Source organism: Miniopterus schreibersii (assembly GCF_964146895.1).
Source record: "Miniopterus schreibersii genome assembly, chromosome: 7".
Classification (NCBI taxonomy): domain Eukaryota; kingdom Metazoa; phylum Chordata; class Mammalia; order Chiroptera; family Miniopteridae; genus Miniopterus; species Miniopterus schreibersii.
Window position 1 is genome coordinate 35,063,948 of NC_138108.1, and position 18,438 is coordinate 35,082,385.

The 18,438-nt window shown below is 42.1% G+C and overlaps 1 protein-coding gene across 1 annotated transcript in view; it reads right to left on the minus strand.

Moving 5' to 3' along the window:
- Window positions 1–13,021: 13,021 nt before the first annotated feature.
- PPP1R1C (protein phosphatase 1 regulatory inhibitor subunit 1C) overlaps window positions 13,022–18,438 on the minus strand; it is an 84,812-nt gene continuing 79,395 nt past the window's right edge. Inside the window, exon 5 of the mRNA XM_081142708.1 lies at window positions 13,022–13,699. Coding sequence (XP_080998834.1) covers window positions 13,611–13,699 — 89 coding nt within the window. The 3' untranslated portion in view covers window positions 13,022–13,610. The remainder of the gene's footprint in view (window positions 13,700–18,438) is intronic.

Genomic DNA, 18,438 nt, shown 5'->3' on the forward strand with positions numbered 1-18,438 from the left:
TATTCCATTCTTCTCTTTGTTCTTTATCCAGGTGCTTGTCCCTAAAATCTACCCCTCTGATAGGGCAGAGTTTCCAGCGACCAATGGCAGGGGCAGGTGTGCTTTGGTGACCAGTTACATCATGTCTTACAGCAGATGTCTGTGGATGGAGGAATTCTTTCCCATGCTTAATATGTGACCTTAAATGTTTGCTTTTCAAAAAACCACGACTATTTGGTCTAGACCTTTGCTGGGAACCTCTTAGAAATGAAGTCTCTCAGGCCCATCCAGACCTACTAAACTGGAGTTGGCATTTTCAGAAGAAAACTGGGATATTTCTGTTTATATAACTTCTACACAATAATGAAATATTATGGAGGCAATTCTAAACCCCCACTATGCATTAGGCCATGTGTCGTCGTGCCCCCCCCCCCCCCCACCACTAAATAAGAGGCTTTTAGGCTCTCAAGACTGCTGCTCTCTGAAAACTAAAGCAAACCAGCTCCCAAGAGATTGCTGACCTGGGTATGGTCTGTGATTTCTTCAGTGGTTGAGAACCTACTATGGAATGGCGTTTGAGTCCATTTAAAGTTAAACCATATTATTTCTATGAACATTATCGGCCTATTTCTTCTTTCTATTCGAGGAACGTTGCATTGTGAGATCTTGACCCTCTCACCTGTGCTCGGTGCCTGGCTGCTGTGCTTCCAGCTCTTTCCTCTTCCTTTCCTGCACCCTGCTCTAGTGACTGTCCTTCATTTCTTGGACCCTTGATCTTAGAAACAGCTTCTCCTGGCCCCCCCAAGAGGTCAGCACGCCTTCTCCGCCAAGGGGCGGGCGGAATACTCTCGGCTTCGCAGGCCCATCCGCCGTCCCGCCGCCCCTCCTCGCCTCTCCCCCCTCCCCCTCCCACGCCTCTCTCCCCTCCCCTCTCCCTCGCCTCTCTCCCCTCCCCCTCCCACGCCTCTCTCCCCTCCCCTCTCCCTCGCCTCTCCCCTCCCCCCTCGCCTCTCTCCCCTCCCCTCTCCCTCGCCTCTCTCCCCTCCCCCTCCCCCTCCCACGCCTCTCTCCCCTCCCCTCTCCCTCGCCTCTCTCCCCTCCCCTCTCCCTCGCCTCTCCCCCTCCCCCTCCCTCGCCTCTCCCCCCTCCCCTCTCCCTCGCCTCTCCCCCTCCCCCGCCTCTCTCCCCTCCCCTCTCCCTCGCCTCTCTCCCCTCCCCCTCCCTCGCCTCTCTCCCCTCCCCCTCCCTCGCCTCTCCCCCTCCCCTCTCCCTTGCCACTCCCCTCCCTTGCCTCTCTCCCCTCCCCCTCCCTCGCCTCTCTCCCCTCCCCTCTCCCTTGCCACTCCCCTCCCTTGCCTCTCTCCCCTCCCCCTCCCTCGCCTCCCCCTCCCTCCCCTCTCTCCCCTCCCCCCTCCCTCCCCTCTCTCCCCTCCCCCCTCCCTCGCCTCTCTCCCCTCCCCCTCCCTCACATTTCTCCCCTCCCCCTCCCTCGCCTCTCTCCCCTCCCTCCCCTCTTCCCCTCCCTTGCCTCTCTCCCCCCTCCCTCACCTCTCCCCCTCCCTTGCCTCTCTCCCCTCCCCCTCCCTCGCCTCTCCCCCTCCCTTGCCTCTCTCCCCTCCCCCTCCCTCGCCTCTCTCCCCTCCCCCTCCCTCGCCTCTCTCCCCTCCCCCTCCCCCTCCCTCGCCTCTCTCCCCTCCCTCCCCTCTCCCCCTCCCTCCCCTCTCCCCCTCCCTCGCCTCTCTCCCCTCCCTCCCCTCTCCCCCTCCCTCCCCTCTCCCCCTCCCCCTCCCTCACATTTCTCCCCTCCCCCTCGCCTCTCTCCCCTCCCTCCCCTCTTCCCCTCCCTTGCCTCTCTCCCCCCTCCCTCACCTCTCCCCCTCCCTCGCCTCTCTCCCCTCCCCCTCCCTCGCCTCTCCCCCTCCCTTGCCTCTCTCCCCTCCCCCTCCCTTGCCTCTCTCCCCTCCCCCTCCCTCGCCTCTCTCCCCTCCCCCTCCCCCTCCCTCCCCTCTTCCCCTCCCTTGCCTCTCTCCCCCCTCCCTCGCCTCTCCCCCTCCCTTGCCTCTCTCCCCTCCCCCTCCCTTGCCTCTCTCCCCTCCCCCTCCCTCGCCTCTCTCCCCTCCCCCTCCCCCTCCCTCGCCTCTCTCCCCTCCCCCTCCCTCGCCTCTCCCCTCCCTCCCCTCTCCCCCTCCCTCCCCTCTCCCCCTCCCTCGCCTCTCTCCCCTCCCCCCTCGCCTCTCTCCCCTCCCCCTCCCTCGCCTCTCCCCTCCCTCCCCCCTCGCCTCTCTCCCCTCCCCCTCCCTCGCCTCTCCCCCTCCCTCCCCTCTCCCCCCTCGCCTCTCCCCCTCCCTCCCCTCTCCCCCTCCCTCCCCTCTCCCCCTCCCTCGCCTCTCTCCCCTCCCCCCTCGCCTCTCTCCCCTCCCCCTCCCTCGCCTCTCCCCCTCCCTCCCCTCTTCCCCTCCCTGCTCGCTCCCCTCCCCACAACCCCTCACACCCGGGATGGCCGCCCCCAGCTCGGGGTAGCGGGGCGCCCACGTAGGGAGCCCGGGCAGGCTCGGCGCAGCCCCAGGGCCCCAGCTCGGCGCCCGCAGCGCCCCGTCGCCCGCCTGCTGCGCGCGGCTGCTCCGCGGATCCGCAAACGACCGACCGCCGGGCCGCCCCGAGACCCCGCCCCGGGATGCCCGGGGTCGCACCGAGGAGTCGCCGCCGCTCTTGCGTGGACGTCTCGCTCTGGGAGCCACCGGCGTCCAGGCGAAGCTTAAACAGGTGGGCTTCAGAGCCCGCACCTGTACCCCAGCCTTTCGGCCACAGCCTTCACTGCGCCCGGCTGTTCCTGGGCGTCCGCTGCCCTTTAGCCCTGCGGGTCGTGCTGCCCCTTTGCCATCTTTATCCGTCACCGTGCCCCTTCCTCCAAGAATCTGTCCGCATGCCGGCTCTCCGCAAAGCCCCTTCTCGCCCGGCCAGCGCCTGCAGACCTTTGCTCCTCTGCGCTGGAGAATCGCAGCTCTCCAGGCCATACGCTTGCGGCCAGATGCTCATTTACAGGAGCACTGCTGCGGCCCGGCCAGCGCGGCCCAGCGGTTCAGCACCGACCTCCCTGGGATCCAGGGGATCCGGTTGGATTCCCATCAGGGCCCATTTCCGGGTTGCGGCTGGATGCCCAGCAGGGGGCGTGCGGGAGGCAGCCGATCAGTGGCTCTCATCATTTATGCTTCTATCTCTCCCCCTCCTCCTTCCTCCCTCTGAAATCAATAAAAATATTTTTTTTTAAAAAAAGAAACACTGATCCTTACACATGGTAGGTGCTCAGTAAATATTTGTTGAATAAGATAATATGAATAAATGACTAAAGGCAGGAAGAAAAAGTTTATTATTGTTTGTCCTAAGTGTTTGATAGATGACTGAGCTAATCCTTTTCAGATAACACCCCTAGTAAATAAAAATGAGACTCACTTTTCAAGCACTTTAGATCTACCCAATCTCAAGAAGCCATTTGAGTGCTTTCTCAGAGGAGGCAAATGGAGAGTGCATTAATTCTTAATTAATTCTTAATAGCACACTAAAAGCAAACCTGAATCATAAAGAGGAACATTCAGATCTCCCCGTCCGTCTCTTATCTACCCTTGGGGAGAAGGATCTGCTGGTGCAGTGATATATTTATTAATTGTAGCTAATCTTACCAACTTTGCTAAGGAGAAAGGCTCACCTTTCTAGGTGATTTCCTGTAGCCTTGGTGATGAATAGTGGGAACCATACAAGCTTTGGAGCAAGAATGAACCCCATTTATAGTGTGTCTATGGTGTTTGATGAATGCAGACCTCAACATTTCCTCACCCCTCACCTTGAAGACTTGGACAGAATGGCACAATGATAATGAAGGATATTTAAAAGGATCTAGACAGTACTTGACACATTGTTGATTCTCAATGAACATAAATTAATATTTTGTGTTATAATATTTATAATTATAAATATAATTTTATATTTATCCAGGTGTTATTAATTTCTTGTTGAATTTCTGTGGAAGACCAAAGGCAAGAAATGTCTCATCCAAGGACTGAGTTTGGCTCTCAGTCCAATTTTAACCTTTGTTACATATGGTCTCTGTAATCTTAGACAAGCCTTGATTTTCTCATCTATGAAATGGAGAAAGTAAGAGTACCTATTTTGTAGGATTGTTGGAAGGACTAAATAAAATGGCTCTTGTAAGGTGCTGAGACTACTTAATGACACATACGAAAAACTGAAATGGTACAAGCTATAAAAATAGGAATCTACCAGGAGCTCCATTCTCTTTCTTTAAAATTACTTCAGGTTTCAGGACATAGCATCATTTTCACTTCAGTAGCAATATCCTGAAGGTCTACATGATAGGGAGGTTATTCCATGTGAAAACGAGGCCAGTCATTCTATAGTAAAGATCATATTATCATTGACTTCAGCCTTTATGACCTTGCTTGAAGAGGAAAAGGGCAAAATTACATAGATAGATATGGATACATAGGGAAATAGATTGATATATCTATGTATATATACACACAGATAGCTATATTGATATATATGTTGATATATATCATGTAGACATTGGATTTTAGGGGACAATTTTCATGCAAATATTAAAGAGAAAGATACCAGCATAAAAATAAAATAAACTTTAGACTTCCTAGAAGGCTTTGTTAAATAAAACACATTATTAGACATCCAGGTACACTGTGAAGCAACAACAGCAGTTTTCTCAAAAAAGAAAACTATGGGCACACACTCCAGCAGTTTCACAGAATCTTCAACAGCAAAATAAGAAAGGCTTTCTTTGAAGAAAACAATTAAAGGAGAGGATCTTTCACAATATGAAAGTTGCCCTTGTGAGGAGAACGGACTCATCCAGTAAATGTGGTAAGTCAAATACAATCTAGAAGCCAGGTGGCTCAACACTGAAACCACAATCTTCAAACCCACCAGAGAAAAAAGGGCTGCTAGCAATAGTCATGGTGCAAAAGACACGTTCAGGTGGAGCTGACTTGGCAGTGTGGGCAGGAACTTATTAAGAGCAAGTTGTGTGGCCCGGGACAAGCAGGAGCTGGCCTTGCCTCTCCCTGCGGCTCTCTCCCTCTGGCTGCCTTTCTCTCCCCACCTCGCCGGTGCCACAGCTCTGCACCTTTTTGGAGGACAGTCTCACCTTCTTTCCTTTGTCTAGTTTATTAGGGGCATCTCCCTCCATTCTCACCTAGTTTTTCCTTAATAGAAGATAATTTGGAAGTGATAACATAGGGAAATATTTACTTAACCAAGTTTTCAAAAGCAAATAAAAGACCCATATAATGTTTGACAAATATAACAAATAAGTAAAAATGTCAAAATGGGAAATCTGTATTGTCTTAAGGCAAAAGAAGAAAGATGAAAGCAACATCTAGTAATATAATTAGGGAACACATCCATAGAACTCATGCTGCAGGAATGAGGTAATGGGAAACCTGCCCATCTACTGCAATGCCTGTGACAAGTGTTAGTCTCTTATAAAATAAAGAAAAAAGAGAGGATGTGCTCCTGGCATATTAAAGAGAAGTTGAGCCAACCATCTGCAATCTATTTGTTTTTCTTTTAAGTTCATACTTTCATTTCTTTGATTTATAGAAAGCCATGTTCTACCTTTGCTACTGTAGGGGAGGAAAGTTTTCCTCTACCCTCTAAGGGCTCCTGGCTGGGTCTGAAAATTAAACTACGAGGACCGATTAATAGGAAGAAAGCATACAGATGTATTTAATATAAGTTTACATGACACGGGAGCCTTAAAAGAAACTGAAGATCTGAAGAGAGAGTTAGACCAGAGTATTTTTATGCTAGGAGTGATAAAGAATGGACAGTCGTGGAGGAATATAAAGGTTTAAGGAGTACCAGGTAAGTATAGTCAACTGGGGGCCCTCAACAAGCCCTGTTTGCTCAGATTCTTCTCGGAGTCTCTTTGTCTTCAGAGACAGAGATGCTGCTTTCTTCCACATGTAGGGAAGACACCTCTTTCATGAGGGTTTTGTGGTCTGTTTCAGGGCAGAAGGGGGGAGGTCAGGGTGACCTTGCTGCTTCTACCATTTCTCAGATTCCTTCAGCTTAAAATATTCAATGTGCAAGGTGCCGTATTTGGAGGTAGTATGTCCTAAACCCCTTCACTACTTTTGGGAAAAATGATGTTTTGAAATCCAATGAAAATCATTCCTCAGTTTGAGGGGAACAGCAGTTAGAACGTTTTCTTTGGTTTGTTAAGCAGCATATTGTTTTTTTAATGCCATAATGCCTATAGTATATTCCACAATTATGTATTTAGGTCTGGGGTGATTATGCTTGTTTATATTATTTTAAATTTTTAATCAATACAAAGTCTGAGTGAAAATGATTATTCCTCAAATCCTGGGGCCAGGAGGGCATGGAAAAGGGGCAAGATAATAAAAAATAGCAATTGAGAAATTATTTTCATTTTTAATTTTACAATTTATTAGAAATTAAGAAAATGAAACTACTTAAAAAGACTGATGCCTTGTTCTTTAAATAAAGATTGTACTTAAGATTGCCATAAACTCAGTAATTTTCTCATTTTTTTACAGAATAAAAGGTTATTTTTTTGAAGTATAGATGGAAACATAGAAACTATTTTTAAATGAGCCAAATACTTTAAAAAGAGTTTCGCTTTGCTTCTTTTATTGGTCATAGGTCACTTGAGTTTGAAGTCCATGCCAAAGAATTAAAATAGAACTCAGGTTCTTCTCCCCACTCCAGCCTCTAGCAAAATTATCCCTTATGCTTAATTATGAAATGTAGAAAGTTTAGTTCCAGGTCAATTGGTAAGACACAATAAGAAGGAAAAAAAAAGCCTATGGTTCCCAGGAAGAATGGGCTTTTCCATTCTAAAAACTATCACAACTTCTCCAACAGACCATAAGCCAGTAAAAGGGTTTGTTAGATTATTGGTTCATGTAGGGCCACGGATGATCTGCGGACTCTAGTTTTCTGATCTATAGGATAAATCCTACCTTTCATACATATTTAATGTCATTACTAACTGAGAAATACAGATGAGGCTACTTTATTAATTACAAAGAACTGAACAAATATTTACTAGCAGGAGGGCAACGATAATAATAGCTTTTCATTTTTACAACTCAGATACTTAAATTACTAGTTGGCCTTTAATGGACTATCAATATATATCTATGGAATTAAACTGATTCAAGACCAATTAAAATTGGAAAAAAGCACACAAATAAATACAATAAATTTCTTTTAAAAGTAAAGGAGATATATTTGAAAGACTCTGTTGTAAGAAAAGGCTTGAATTTCAAAATTAGAATACTAAAAATGAATTATTCAAAATTTACCCCAATTCTAGATCTTCCTTTTAGCCGTATAGCAAAATAAATCCAAAATGAGGGACTTAGCAAATAGTGTAGAGTGAACGATTAAAAATATATACAAAACGAAGGAGCAATTTCTGAAAAAGATGTCAATATCTATGTATAAAATATCTAAAGTGCTTCAGAAAACAATCCAGGAGGGAGAAAATAGCACATCAGATGGAGCTGGCGGTGATGGTGGTGTTTGTTTTCTGTTGGTATTTTTCCAAGCTCAAGTAGGAGCACAGTGCTGACAAGTCAGCTTCTGGTTGTTATCAACCCATTTTGCACCTGGAGGAGAAAAAGAAAATAACTAACCACTCCAGAGCCAGTGGAAATGTTCCAGAGAATGCAGCGTCATGTCACGTAAATCTCTGTAACGGGAAAAATCTGTAGGCAGCGCTTCAGAGCAACAAAGCTTGTGTGATCGGACAGAGTAAATTATCCAGCTGGTGGTTAGTGGGGGGAAGTTTTTCCTGGAAGGACTTTTAAATCTTTAAAAACAAACAAAAAACTGATCACTTTTTAGATCATTTTCTAGAAGTTTTAAAAGACAGACAACATAATTGGTTACAATGGTCACCACGTGCACACATATGTGTGTGTATTTCTTACTCGAACGATTTTGTCCTGCTGGCTGTCATACAAGCGACGACATACCCCTTTTCCCTTCCGATCCCACCATCCCTTCCGATTGCTGGTTTCTGTCTATTCCTAATTTCTCTCTTTTCCTTTGCTTCTTGCCTGCAGTTCCTGAAAAAGAATCAGAGGAGAGAAACAAATCTTAGTGTTGAAAGGAGTCTCACAGGGTTATGTGGTCACCGCCCTCTCACCCCCCTCAAATTATTCTGCACATTTTACTGATCAGAAAACTGAGTCCCAGAGTGATTAAAGGGCTTGCCCAGTGCCACCCTCTGCCACATCATCTTGTTTTATTTTCTCCTGGGAACTTATCACTATCTGAAATGGTCCCATTTATTTATTAATTCATGTATATATTGGCAGTCTTTAAACACTAGAATACGCATCCATGGATTTAAAGGCCTCGGCTATCTTGTTAATACCCAAATCCTCACTACTTAAACAATGTCTAGCATGCCCTAGGATTTCATGCGTATTAACTAAATAATGAACTACAATAGTGGGCTTTTGTTTCTAATGTAGACTTTTAAAATCTACACCAAATTATTCCCTGAAAAATAGTATAGAATAATTAAGGATATCTGCTTGTTCTGTCTAGCTTCAAGTCTATCATAAATATTACCAAATTTATCCATTTTAAGAAGCAAAAATTTCTAGTATTAATGTTTTCAACTCCTTGAGATGTCTAAGTAGCCTGTGCTTCCCTTAGATGCCCCAGGGAAAAAGTCCCTGAATTCTGTTTATCTGGAAAGCAGATACTGCCAACTGCTCAACTGATAACCATGATCACTTTATACCTTACAAAGAGACCCTTAATTTAGTTGGAAGGTGGCAAGGAACAGACAGTGGTGTGGTGAGGGACTGCGGCGAAAATAGGGAGGAAAAAAAAGACATCTGTAATATTTTGAACAATAAAAAAAATTTTTTTTTTTTTGCTTTCTCCAACTCCTTTGACTCAAGGGGTGGTCTTGTGACATAGTTCTGGCAATGAGACATTTGTTGAGGGGTTCTGGGCTGGCTTTGCTTCTCTCTGCTATGGATCTTTCCCTTTCTCTTCCTACTGGTCTTTTTGCTTGGAACAGACCAGAAGCCTGGAGAGCAGCTCTCTTGAGACCATAAATTAACAAGTTTGAGAATGTTAAGAAAAATGAAAGGAATCTGGATGCCCATTAGCACCTTGAGCCATAATTTTAGTCCTGGACATTTTATTGCATGACATAAACAAAGCTCTCTGCCATTGTTTTCTGGGTTCTCTATTATTTGCTGCCAACTGCTTGTCCTGGATGATAATAAAAAGTCATTTGTTGAACATACTCTAATATTCTGTTACTTTTTAGGATTTTTATTTGGTAGTGTAATATACTCCTGGAGTTCACTGTGCTCAATCCCTCAGATTAACCTCATTGTTACTAAAGTCAGGAAAATGCTGTCATATTTGTAGAGTAAAAAACAAAAAATAAAGATGAACCCAATACTATTTTAATGTTCTTTCTCCAGTTTCTTCATCAAGTTTCCAGAATTCTTTGCATTCTCTTCTTCACCACCTTTTCTCTCTGATCCACTCTCATGTACGTCTTCTCTCTACAGACCAAGTCTTAATCACCTGCATAAACTAGTATGAAATGCAATGAGGAAAGTGGCTGCACCAACGTCTGTCCACAGAATGAAGGGGCCTCACAATATAAACGTAAAGGAAATAGCTACAGTTGAGTGATAGCCTCTTTACAAAATGCAACCAGGCACCTGTGCATACATGTAGATTATTTCATTTAATTCACAAAACACTGCAAGATAGAAATCTTACCCCCTTTCTGGGTGAATTAAGTGGATATTAGTTTCTCACCTTGAGTACTTACAATGCCATTTAAAACCACGATGCCATCCATCATTTTCTGAAGCACTTCTTCCTCTGGTATTTAGTTCTTCAGAATGTTATGATGTTATGAAATCTAATAATTTATTATCTTTAACAAAGTTCACATTTCAGAAACATAAAAATGTTTAATAATTAATATGCATGCTGGAGCTTTGAAGGCTGGTTTGTAAAATCAAAGACTTAGAAGAGTAAGGACATTGCTTCCCCCATCTTCCTCCTTCAAAAAAAGCAAATTCTCAAAATTATATATAAGCATGAACATTTCATAGTTAGACAGGCTTTTTCTATTCAGTTTGCACTTACACTATTAATAATTGTTGCCTAGTATTGTTATTATTAGATTGAGGCTATCTATCCAAACCTTATCCAGCCAAACTTGACACTGCTTTTAGATGCAGGTGAAGAAACAGAGTTTTTAAATTAATACGATGTGATTTATTTATGAATTCATAAATTTATATTGCAATTAAGTGAACTTTGAAATACTTACCTTTAAGTTATTTGCTATGACAATACCCAAAACCAGTGTTTCCAAAGCTTCATTCAATTGTATATCACTTTTGTGATTTTGTGGTACCACCTCTACTGTAGTTATTTATTATTTTTCCTTAAATTAATTTAAAAAATACTCACACCTTAAGCTCACTTCATCCTAAGCAACAATAGCTATAAAATTATAAACTTAGGGTTGCTGATTATGTGTCTTTTGTAATGTATATTATAATCGTATTTATAAATATAAAAATAAACATATTTTGTCCCTGGCCAACTTAAAATAATGTTTCCATAATGTAGAAAAATATTGACATAATTGAATTACAATTAAAAATGGATATCAAAAACCTTATTGAGAACAGAAAATCATCCAAATTTTTATTTTTATAGAAACCCTTACCCTGGGTAATTCTGGGACGAAAATAGGGTCACCAGGTTATTGTCTAAAAGAAAGAACCCCGGCCTAGAGTCCTGGTCTGCCTTGCCACACTCTATGCTTCAGTTTCTCAAGTTTGGGGGGATAAAAAAATGATCCTCAACTAATCCACTGGACATAACCTTCTTAGATTCGGGATACACACTGGAAGAAGACCCCAAGGCCAGCGGCCAACATGATGAGATAAGTTGGGAGGAACTGGTGATGTTTTATCACAAAGATGAGATCACTTAGGAAATGACATCAGCGTGCTCCTCAGTATCTGAATGGCTTTGATGCAGGAAGGGTGGTGACGTGTAGGAGAAGGAGAGAGTTTAACATAGAGATGAAAAATTAGAGCTCGCTGGCTGGGCTCGGGGTTCAGCTGGTTATTCAAGAATAAATGAGGGGACCCATCACTTGTCTATGACGCTGAAGAGGATCATGCATTAGATAAGGTTTGGATAGATAGCCTCAGGTCTTTTCTCACTCTAATAATTAATAATAATAATAGGCACAAATTATTAAATGCTCATTAAGCTGAGCTAAGCATTTTATAGGTCTTACTTAATTTTCACAAAAACCCCAGAGGGGTAGGTATGATTGTATCCATTTTGCAAATAGAGAAACTGAGTCAAAAATTTGGTACAGGTTTAATTTGAACCCAAGTCAGAGTGATTCAAAGCCTATGTACTAACCGTTATGTTATACTATAAATGTGGTCTGGGAAAGATAAAGTTATTGTTTTATTTTGTTTTGGTTAGAGAGTTTCTTTGCCCATTCAGCCAAACTGAAGCCAAGTTATCTTCTTGAAAAAAATTTGTTGTAAACTGTAAGGACTATGCGAAAAGGAAACTGAAAAGCCATTATCTCAGCTGGTTTCCTTCAAATTTCTGAGAAAACCAACACATTTCCCAAGGACAACTTATGCTTTTAATTGTGATCTCTGTGTTTTCAGAGTGGAGAACAGACTAGAAGAAACCAATATTTCAAAGGAAAATTTATGTTTTTAATTTTATCTCTTTGTGTTTTTAAGGATGTAGAACAGAATAGAAGAATCCAGAAGCCATGCTGTTTATTTTTCAAATGATGTTACAAAATCAGCAAATGTTTTAGTTTCTTTTGTTTGTCTGAATCCTTTTGAAAAAACATTTATGAAAGTGTCTGTTCAAGGAAAGGGAAGGGCAGTTTTATTTTTTAGCACCTCAGGGTGCTCAAATAATCTCAAGGGGTATCGGGATGTTTTCCAAACATAAATAATTTAAAATCACTTAGAGCAAATGTGTGCCTTAATCAGGTTTTATGTAAAGTGAAACCTAGGAAATCAAACACTCACAGCAGGTGGTCTAGAAACTCCAGCAAGTTTTGGGCAAAACTGACTTAAAAAACAACAACAAAACCATAAAGGGCAGGGGAGGGGAAGAGGAGGGGAAGAGGAGAGGAAGGAACGGAGGGAGGGAGGGTGGGAGGGAGGGACGGAGGGAGGGAGGGGAAACTTGGAACTAGAGAACTCATTCATACTTGAGATACTGCTTATCACCCTGTTTTGCATTTAGTTTCTTGCAGAAAATATACTAAGGAAAATGATCATCTCTACTATTTTATCCTATAAATTCGCACATTTTCTCTTAGTCTCTATAAGTATCACATTCAAAATCTAAAAAAAAAGTTGTATTTCTTTGTATCTTGCTTGATATTATTAAGATTCCACAATGGAGTTCACATTTGATTTTTTTCTTTCTGTCCTAATTTCTCTTTTCACTGACTTTTGAGAAATTTCTTTCTGTGTTGTTGTTTTTTTTAACCCACGAAACATTTGAACCTCACTAATATCACCAGTGTGGGAACCAAGCTGGGCATTCTTTGGTCCCCACTACATTTTTACATTGAAATGCCAGAAACAATTAACATTGTTCAGGAAGCCAGAACTTTGAATTATCAAAAGCCATTTTTAATAAATGTACACTGTCTTAGAAAGCCTTGCTTTATACAAATGCTTTATCTCCTCTGCCAGTCCTATAGGAAAGAAATTATTTTTCCTTTATTTTCATAACCCTCAGCAAAGTGCCTTCCTAGAGATCTACTCCTAATAAATAGTTGTTGAATTAATGAATGACTACTGGCATGAATTAATGGAATTTCTTATGCTATGATAATAGATTTATAAAATGCTAATGATGAATTAAAATGCAATAGGAAATAACTCATTTCAAATAATAACCAAAAAAACAAGGCAGGGCAGATTTTGCATATTTTATTTTAGATTTAGCATTTTTCTTCTTTAATAACTAGTCTAAAGACTAATACATTGTGGTGTTTTGAATCAAGAAATCTGGCATTTCTTCATCATTCTGAAATAAATATTGTGTACAGATCTTAACTTAAAAGTTAACAAAAATATTAAATATTAATATTTGTTAAATATTCCTCTGTAAGTTAAACCCAAAGACACATTCATGTCTAAATGTATTTCATATTTATTTTTAACTCTTCAATTGATGCTATTTACATTTGACCTTAGAAGGCAACCTATGTCAGTAGAAGGTCAGGGATTAAGCTCAGCAGTATTAAAGTTTGCGAATGTCAGTGTCATGAAAAAGAGAAATCACTGTAAAATAAATGCTTGTTCTTTACTTGTGAGTGCTACGGAACAATCTCTACTTCGTTCTCAAGTTCAATCAAGGAGGGCTTCGCAGGAGGCGCACTCCTAGTGTATGGGTGCGGAGAGCCGGGTGGGGAGCGCTTCTGGAAATCAATCAATCCGTGGGTATCTGGAAAAGTGAAAAGTTCAGTCACTCCCAGGAAGCCTTCTTCTGCAGGCCCGTCACTAATGGCCCCACTGCTTCTCCCTCTCGCCGCCGCCTTCTTCTTCCTCTGGGAACGCTGATCCGTTCTGGCCTTTCAGATGTTTAACCCCTGGAATTATAAAAATTCATTTAAGTGAAATTTATCCTGACAGATTCACTGCTTGGCTGCTACAGATAAAGAAAACGAGTGGAGAGCTTTCGCTGGTGTGTATGTATTTCTCCAAGAATCTCAGCAATCTAATCCAATGCAACCCCTTTAATTCACCAAGGAAAAAAAGCATCCCCAGTCAAACTTCTAGGAGAGGCGGGCAGTCTTTGGCCATTTAATCTTCTTCATTAAGACCTGCGTCACAGCCTGCTAAAAGCCTGTCAACTAAAAAAACCTGCTCACAGGCTCCTATTGTAATTCTGATACATCATTTTAGTTCAAATATTTCTTTTGGCGTCCTTGGACTCTATTACAGGGAGAACCACTGAAACTCCTGGGAACAAAGGGGTTGCTGTTTGCCATTTCTGTAACTTATAAACAACAAAAGAATCATAATATTGTTACTGGGAATAAGAACATGCCCATATGATTATGAAACTTCTGTACTCGAAATTCTCCAGTAACTTCCCTCACCACCTACAGAGAGAGAAAACACTGGCGGACCTTTGCCTGCTCCCCAGGCTGGTGTGATCTGGCCTCTCCCTGCCTGTCCTCATTTCTCACCAGCGCTTCCTGCTTTCGCCTTTCACAGCAATTTGCCCTTTAACAGTACAACCTACTCTTCCACATTCCCCTGTCACCCCAGGTTCCACCAGGCCCCCCTGCTTTTCTTGTTCTGGTCTCTGACAAATAGCTTCTTCTATTCCCGCACTTGATAATCTCCCACTCATCCTTCTGGTCTCGGCTTGCCTCCTCTGTGAAGGCTCCTAATTCCTTGAGCAGAACCACCTAGATCTTTCTCTTATTTCTCCACTGCTCTTGGGTTACTTCCTCTTGGATCAATCACCCAGCAGAACTGTACTTGCTTACATACCTTTCTCACAGAGCAAACTTATTAATGTCAGGATTTGGTAGTTTTACTTTGGTGTCCCAGACACAGTGCCTGGCAAACAGTAGGTGCTCAATAGTATTTATACTGCATAAATGGCTGGTGGGACTAATGAAGTAACAATTCGGTATATGTTTTTGGCCGTTGAGCAATAATGTATATTTGGGTTTTCTTTTTCAAAATTAATTCAGATTTGGAATATAAATCAGAAGATAATTTCTACAACCATATTCAATCTACAAAATTATCTTTAATTTCACTTGTGCCTATTCTGTTAAAAGATCACACTGACACTTTGTGCATATGGGAAGTCTTATATATATTTTATATTTTTAGAAAGTCAGTTTATGAGATTTTTATAAGTATTACTGATAAAGAAAGTCACTGCTCATGCTTGCTATGAAACAAAGAAACTAAAAAAAAAAAGTGTACTGCGATTAGTAAGCCGCAGAGTACTGTTTGGCAAAGAAAGGCATCCCTCAGCTTTGTGGATTATCTTGCAAAAATATTTGATCAGGTTGTAATAATATTTAAATACTTTAATTTGATCTGCAGACACAGATCACTCACAATTCCTGTTGACCCAAGACTGTAGAGAGACTTTTGTTATTAACAAATGGAACCTTTTCATATTATTGCAAATTACATGGGTTAAAAAAAAGAAAAAGTCTAAATGCTAAGGAGAAAAGAGTTCAGAAGCACCCAATTAATCACTGCTATAGTCTTACATACCTCACTAACAACTTTATAAGGTAAATACCTGGATGGTGAAATTTAGACTCCAAGAAGATAAAGTTTGCTCACAGTTATAAGGACAGTATAATTCTAAGAGAAGGTCTGATCCAGCATCGTCCCTCGGTGTAGATTGACTGACTGACTGAGGCATAACATTCCATTGTCAGGAGACTCTAACTTATTTTCACCTTTAGCTTTTTGGATGCTGACTTAGATTTTTTCTAACATTATCTAGGATTTATTGTAGGTTTACAGTATCTATTAACCTGACACGGATGATCTCAGGATTCCCTCTGAGATATTAAAGCACAGTAACTGTTTAGCTGTCTGTGACTCTCTTTCCTGGGCTGAAATCGTCTGTGCCTCCCTGAGTTTGCAAAGGTTCTATTGCCTCCAGAGCTCATCCCTTTCATCCACAAGGTAACTAACTACAGAGTAATAAAGTTGTGTTCAAGACAATTTTCTTTACATCAGGGTTAATAACTTAATGCCAACATTAATTTGTCTATATTAGGGGGTTAAACATTAAAAAAATCAGTAACCAAAATACCCAACTTATTAAACCACGAATCAACTGTTAAATCAACTTTCCATACTTGAGTATAGGTCTACGTGCTTACCCTGATCCACATTTAATTGATTTAATAGTATTAGTGATTACAAAGTTATATAAGTAAGCTTTTTAAAAAGTAAAACCTCTCACTTGGGCACACCTTGGAAAGGGCCTTTCTTAGCCTTATTCGAGTGTGACATTAACTGTTTCCAGGTAAAAGGTTTTGATGAGGCAAGAGTTGGTGACATATTCCAGAGATGTTCTGTAGAACCTTTCTACAAAACCACAAAATGTTTGGCTCCCAAAGCAGTTTACACTAATGCCATCTTTCCATTAGATAATGGATGGTTGGTAAATTTGTGGTTTGAATCCCCCCCCCATTAGCAATATTCATTTGGTTGCAGGTATAACAATGCTGAGGTTAAAGCCTGAAGTCTGCGAGGACTAATCCTTTCTCCCGCTGCCCTCCTCCCCTCTCCAAACACCACATACAAGTTGTTTGTAAATTTTCTTTGAACCCTTCTTTGGTATTTGAATAACTCTGGAGGTGGAGGAGAGTAACCTGGTCTGGGGGTGCTGATGAAATGTTCAGATCCCCCTGGTCTGCCAAGTGCTAATGAGAATGCAGGAGACCCCCCCCCCCACGGGCTGGCTCTCGGGGGGACCAGGAGCCTCTGCAGTGGCATGGCCCCGGCCAGCTCTGCGCCCAGGTGGGGGACACAGGGCTCCCCAAAACACAACACAGGTTCTTTTCTCCGTAGCAAAATGAACACATGGCAAAGGGGACCATATAGAAGAGCAGGGTAGGCAGTGTGAATACAAGCAGGAATGAAAACAGAGTTTGAGGAAAAAAGTAGCCTCAGTGAAAGAAAAGGAAACGGAATGAGCACTGTCCCCACACAGAACCTCAGACCCAAGCTCCTCTCCGCGCTGCAGACCAGGAGGTGAAATGCGACCTGGATGAAGGTGGGCAGAGTGACTGAGGGAAGGGTCGTGAATAGTGAATCCAGAGGGAGGCCTATACTTGGCAAGCCACGGGTCAATATGTTTACCAATAAATCTGAAGGGGGGAAAAGGCAGGTTTATTACATTGTAGAAGACACAAAACTTGGAAGAAAAGGTGATATAACGAACGACAATACTAGTATTCCCAAGGGCTTCTAAGAGCTGGGTAGGTGGCCTAGACAATTGTGGTAGAGGTCAACAGGGAGTTTTGTTTTTAGAAAGATTATTTTCAATCTAAAATATAGAGAATGGGGGCAACCTATATCAGTTATAGTTAGGGGTTTCAGGTGACCACAATTTCAAAATGACCCACTTGAGTCACCTGTTTCTAGGGACAGAGCTCTTGGTGGTGTTGGCGGCATTCCTAACAGCAGAGTCAGCAGTGTAAGAGAGGGAACCACTCTCTAACCATGCGTTAGTCTGAACTTTTCTGGATCACGCTGCCTAATTCTTGGCTCTGAGTTTCAAGAGTTTCATTGAAGAAAGTAATTAGGATTAAAATTAATCTTATGAAATCACTTTTCTAGAAGAATTATATATGGAACTGGAATGTTTAGCACAGAGAGAATTAACACAGGAAAGAGGCTGCCACTAAATTCCTCAAAGACTGGAGAAAGAAATACAATTTATTTACGTAGCTCCTGAGAGCAGAAATAGGGTCAATGGTTGACATTTAGGTGATGAGGGCTGATTACAGCCCAATATAAAGAAGAAAATTCCTAAACTCTTTATGTTCACCCAGCAATAAACATGTGAGTGAACTCTCCATCACTGTGTATGTTCAAGCCAAAGCTACATTTTGATCTGTGAGCCAAGTTATAGAAGGAATCCTGCATTGAGTAGCAGGGTAGACTAAAAACTTCACTGACCCTGAGATGTTATTAATGAACAAGAGACAGCTTTCTTTCTTTTTTTAACTAAAATGTTTGTTCTGTTGTGAGTACTCTAAGTTACAAAAAGTTATTATAGCGTCAAAAGACATAAGTGGCTCAAATCTACACTTTAAAACTAATTCACATTGGGAGTTGCAAATGTAAATGGATTCATCTTTTTTTAACCACATACTTTAGACTTTAGAAATCATCTGAAAGTCCTCTAATGAATCTGTGGGTGGATTACAGAGAACCTCTGACCCCTTTTGGAGTTCTATTTATAGTTGTATTTGTGCCTTTTTGGAAAAGAAGGTCCATAGTTTTTAAATTGTGCGTATGAATCCTAGTCCTTTAGCTTAAAGATGAAGGAACAATTTCAGATGGCAAAATGACTTGCTTAAATTCATAGAGCAATCATTGGCTGAGTTGGGACACAAACAAGGGTCTTTAATTCCTATTGGGAGCTGTTCAGCTGAGTCACCAGGACTCCATCTTCCACTGTCATTGATCTTTTTAAAGGTGAAACCTGGAGGAAAATCTGGTGACTCAAGATCATGAGGCCCTTTTTATTATCAAATTCTTTCAAAGGACATTACATTGCTGATAGATTAGATGTAACTTTTCAGTCTTTGTTGTTGTCATTGTT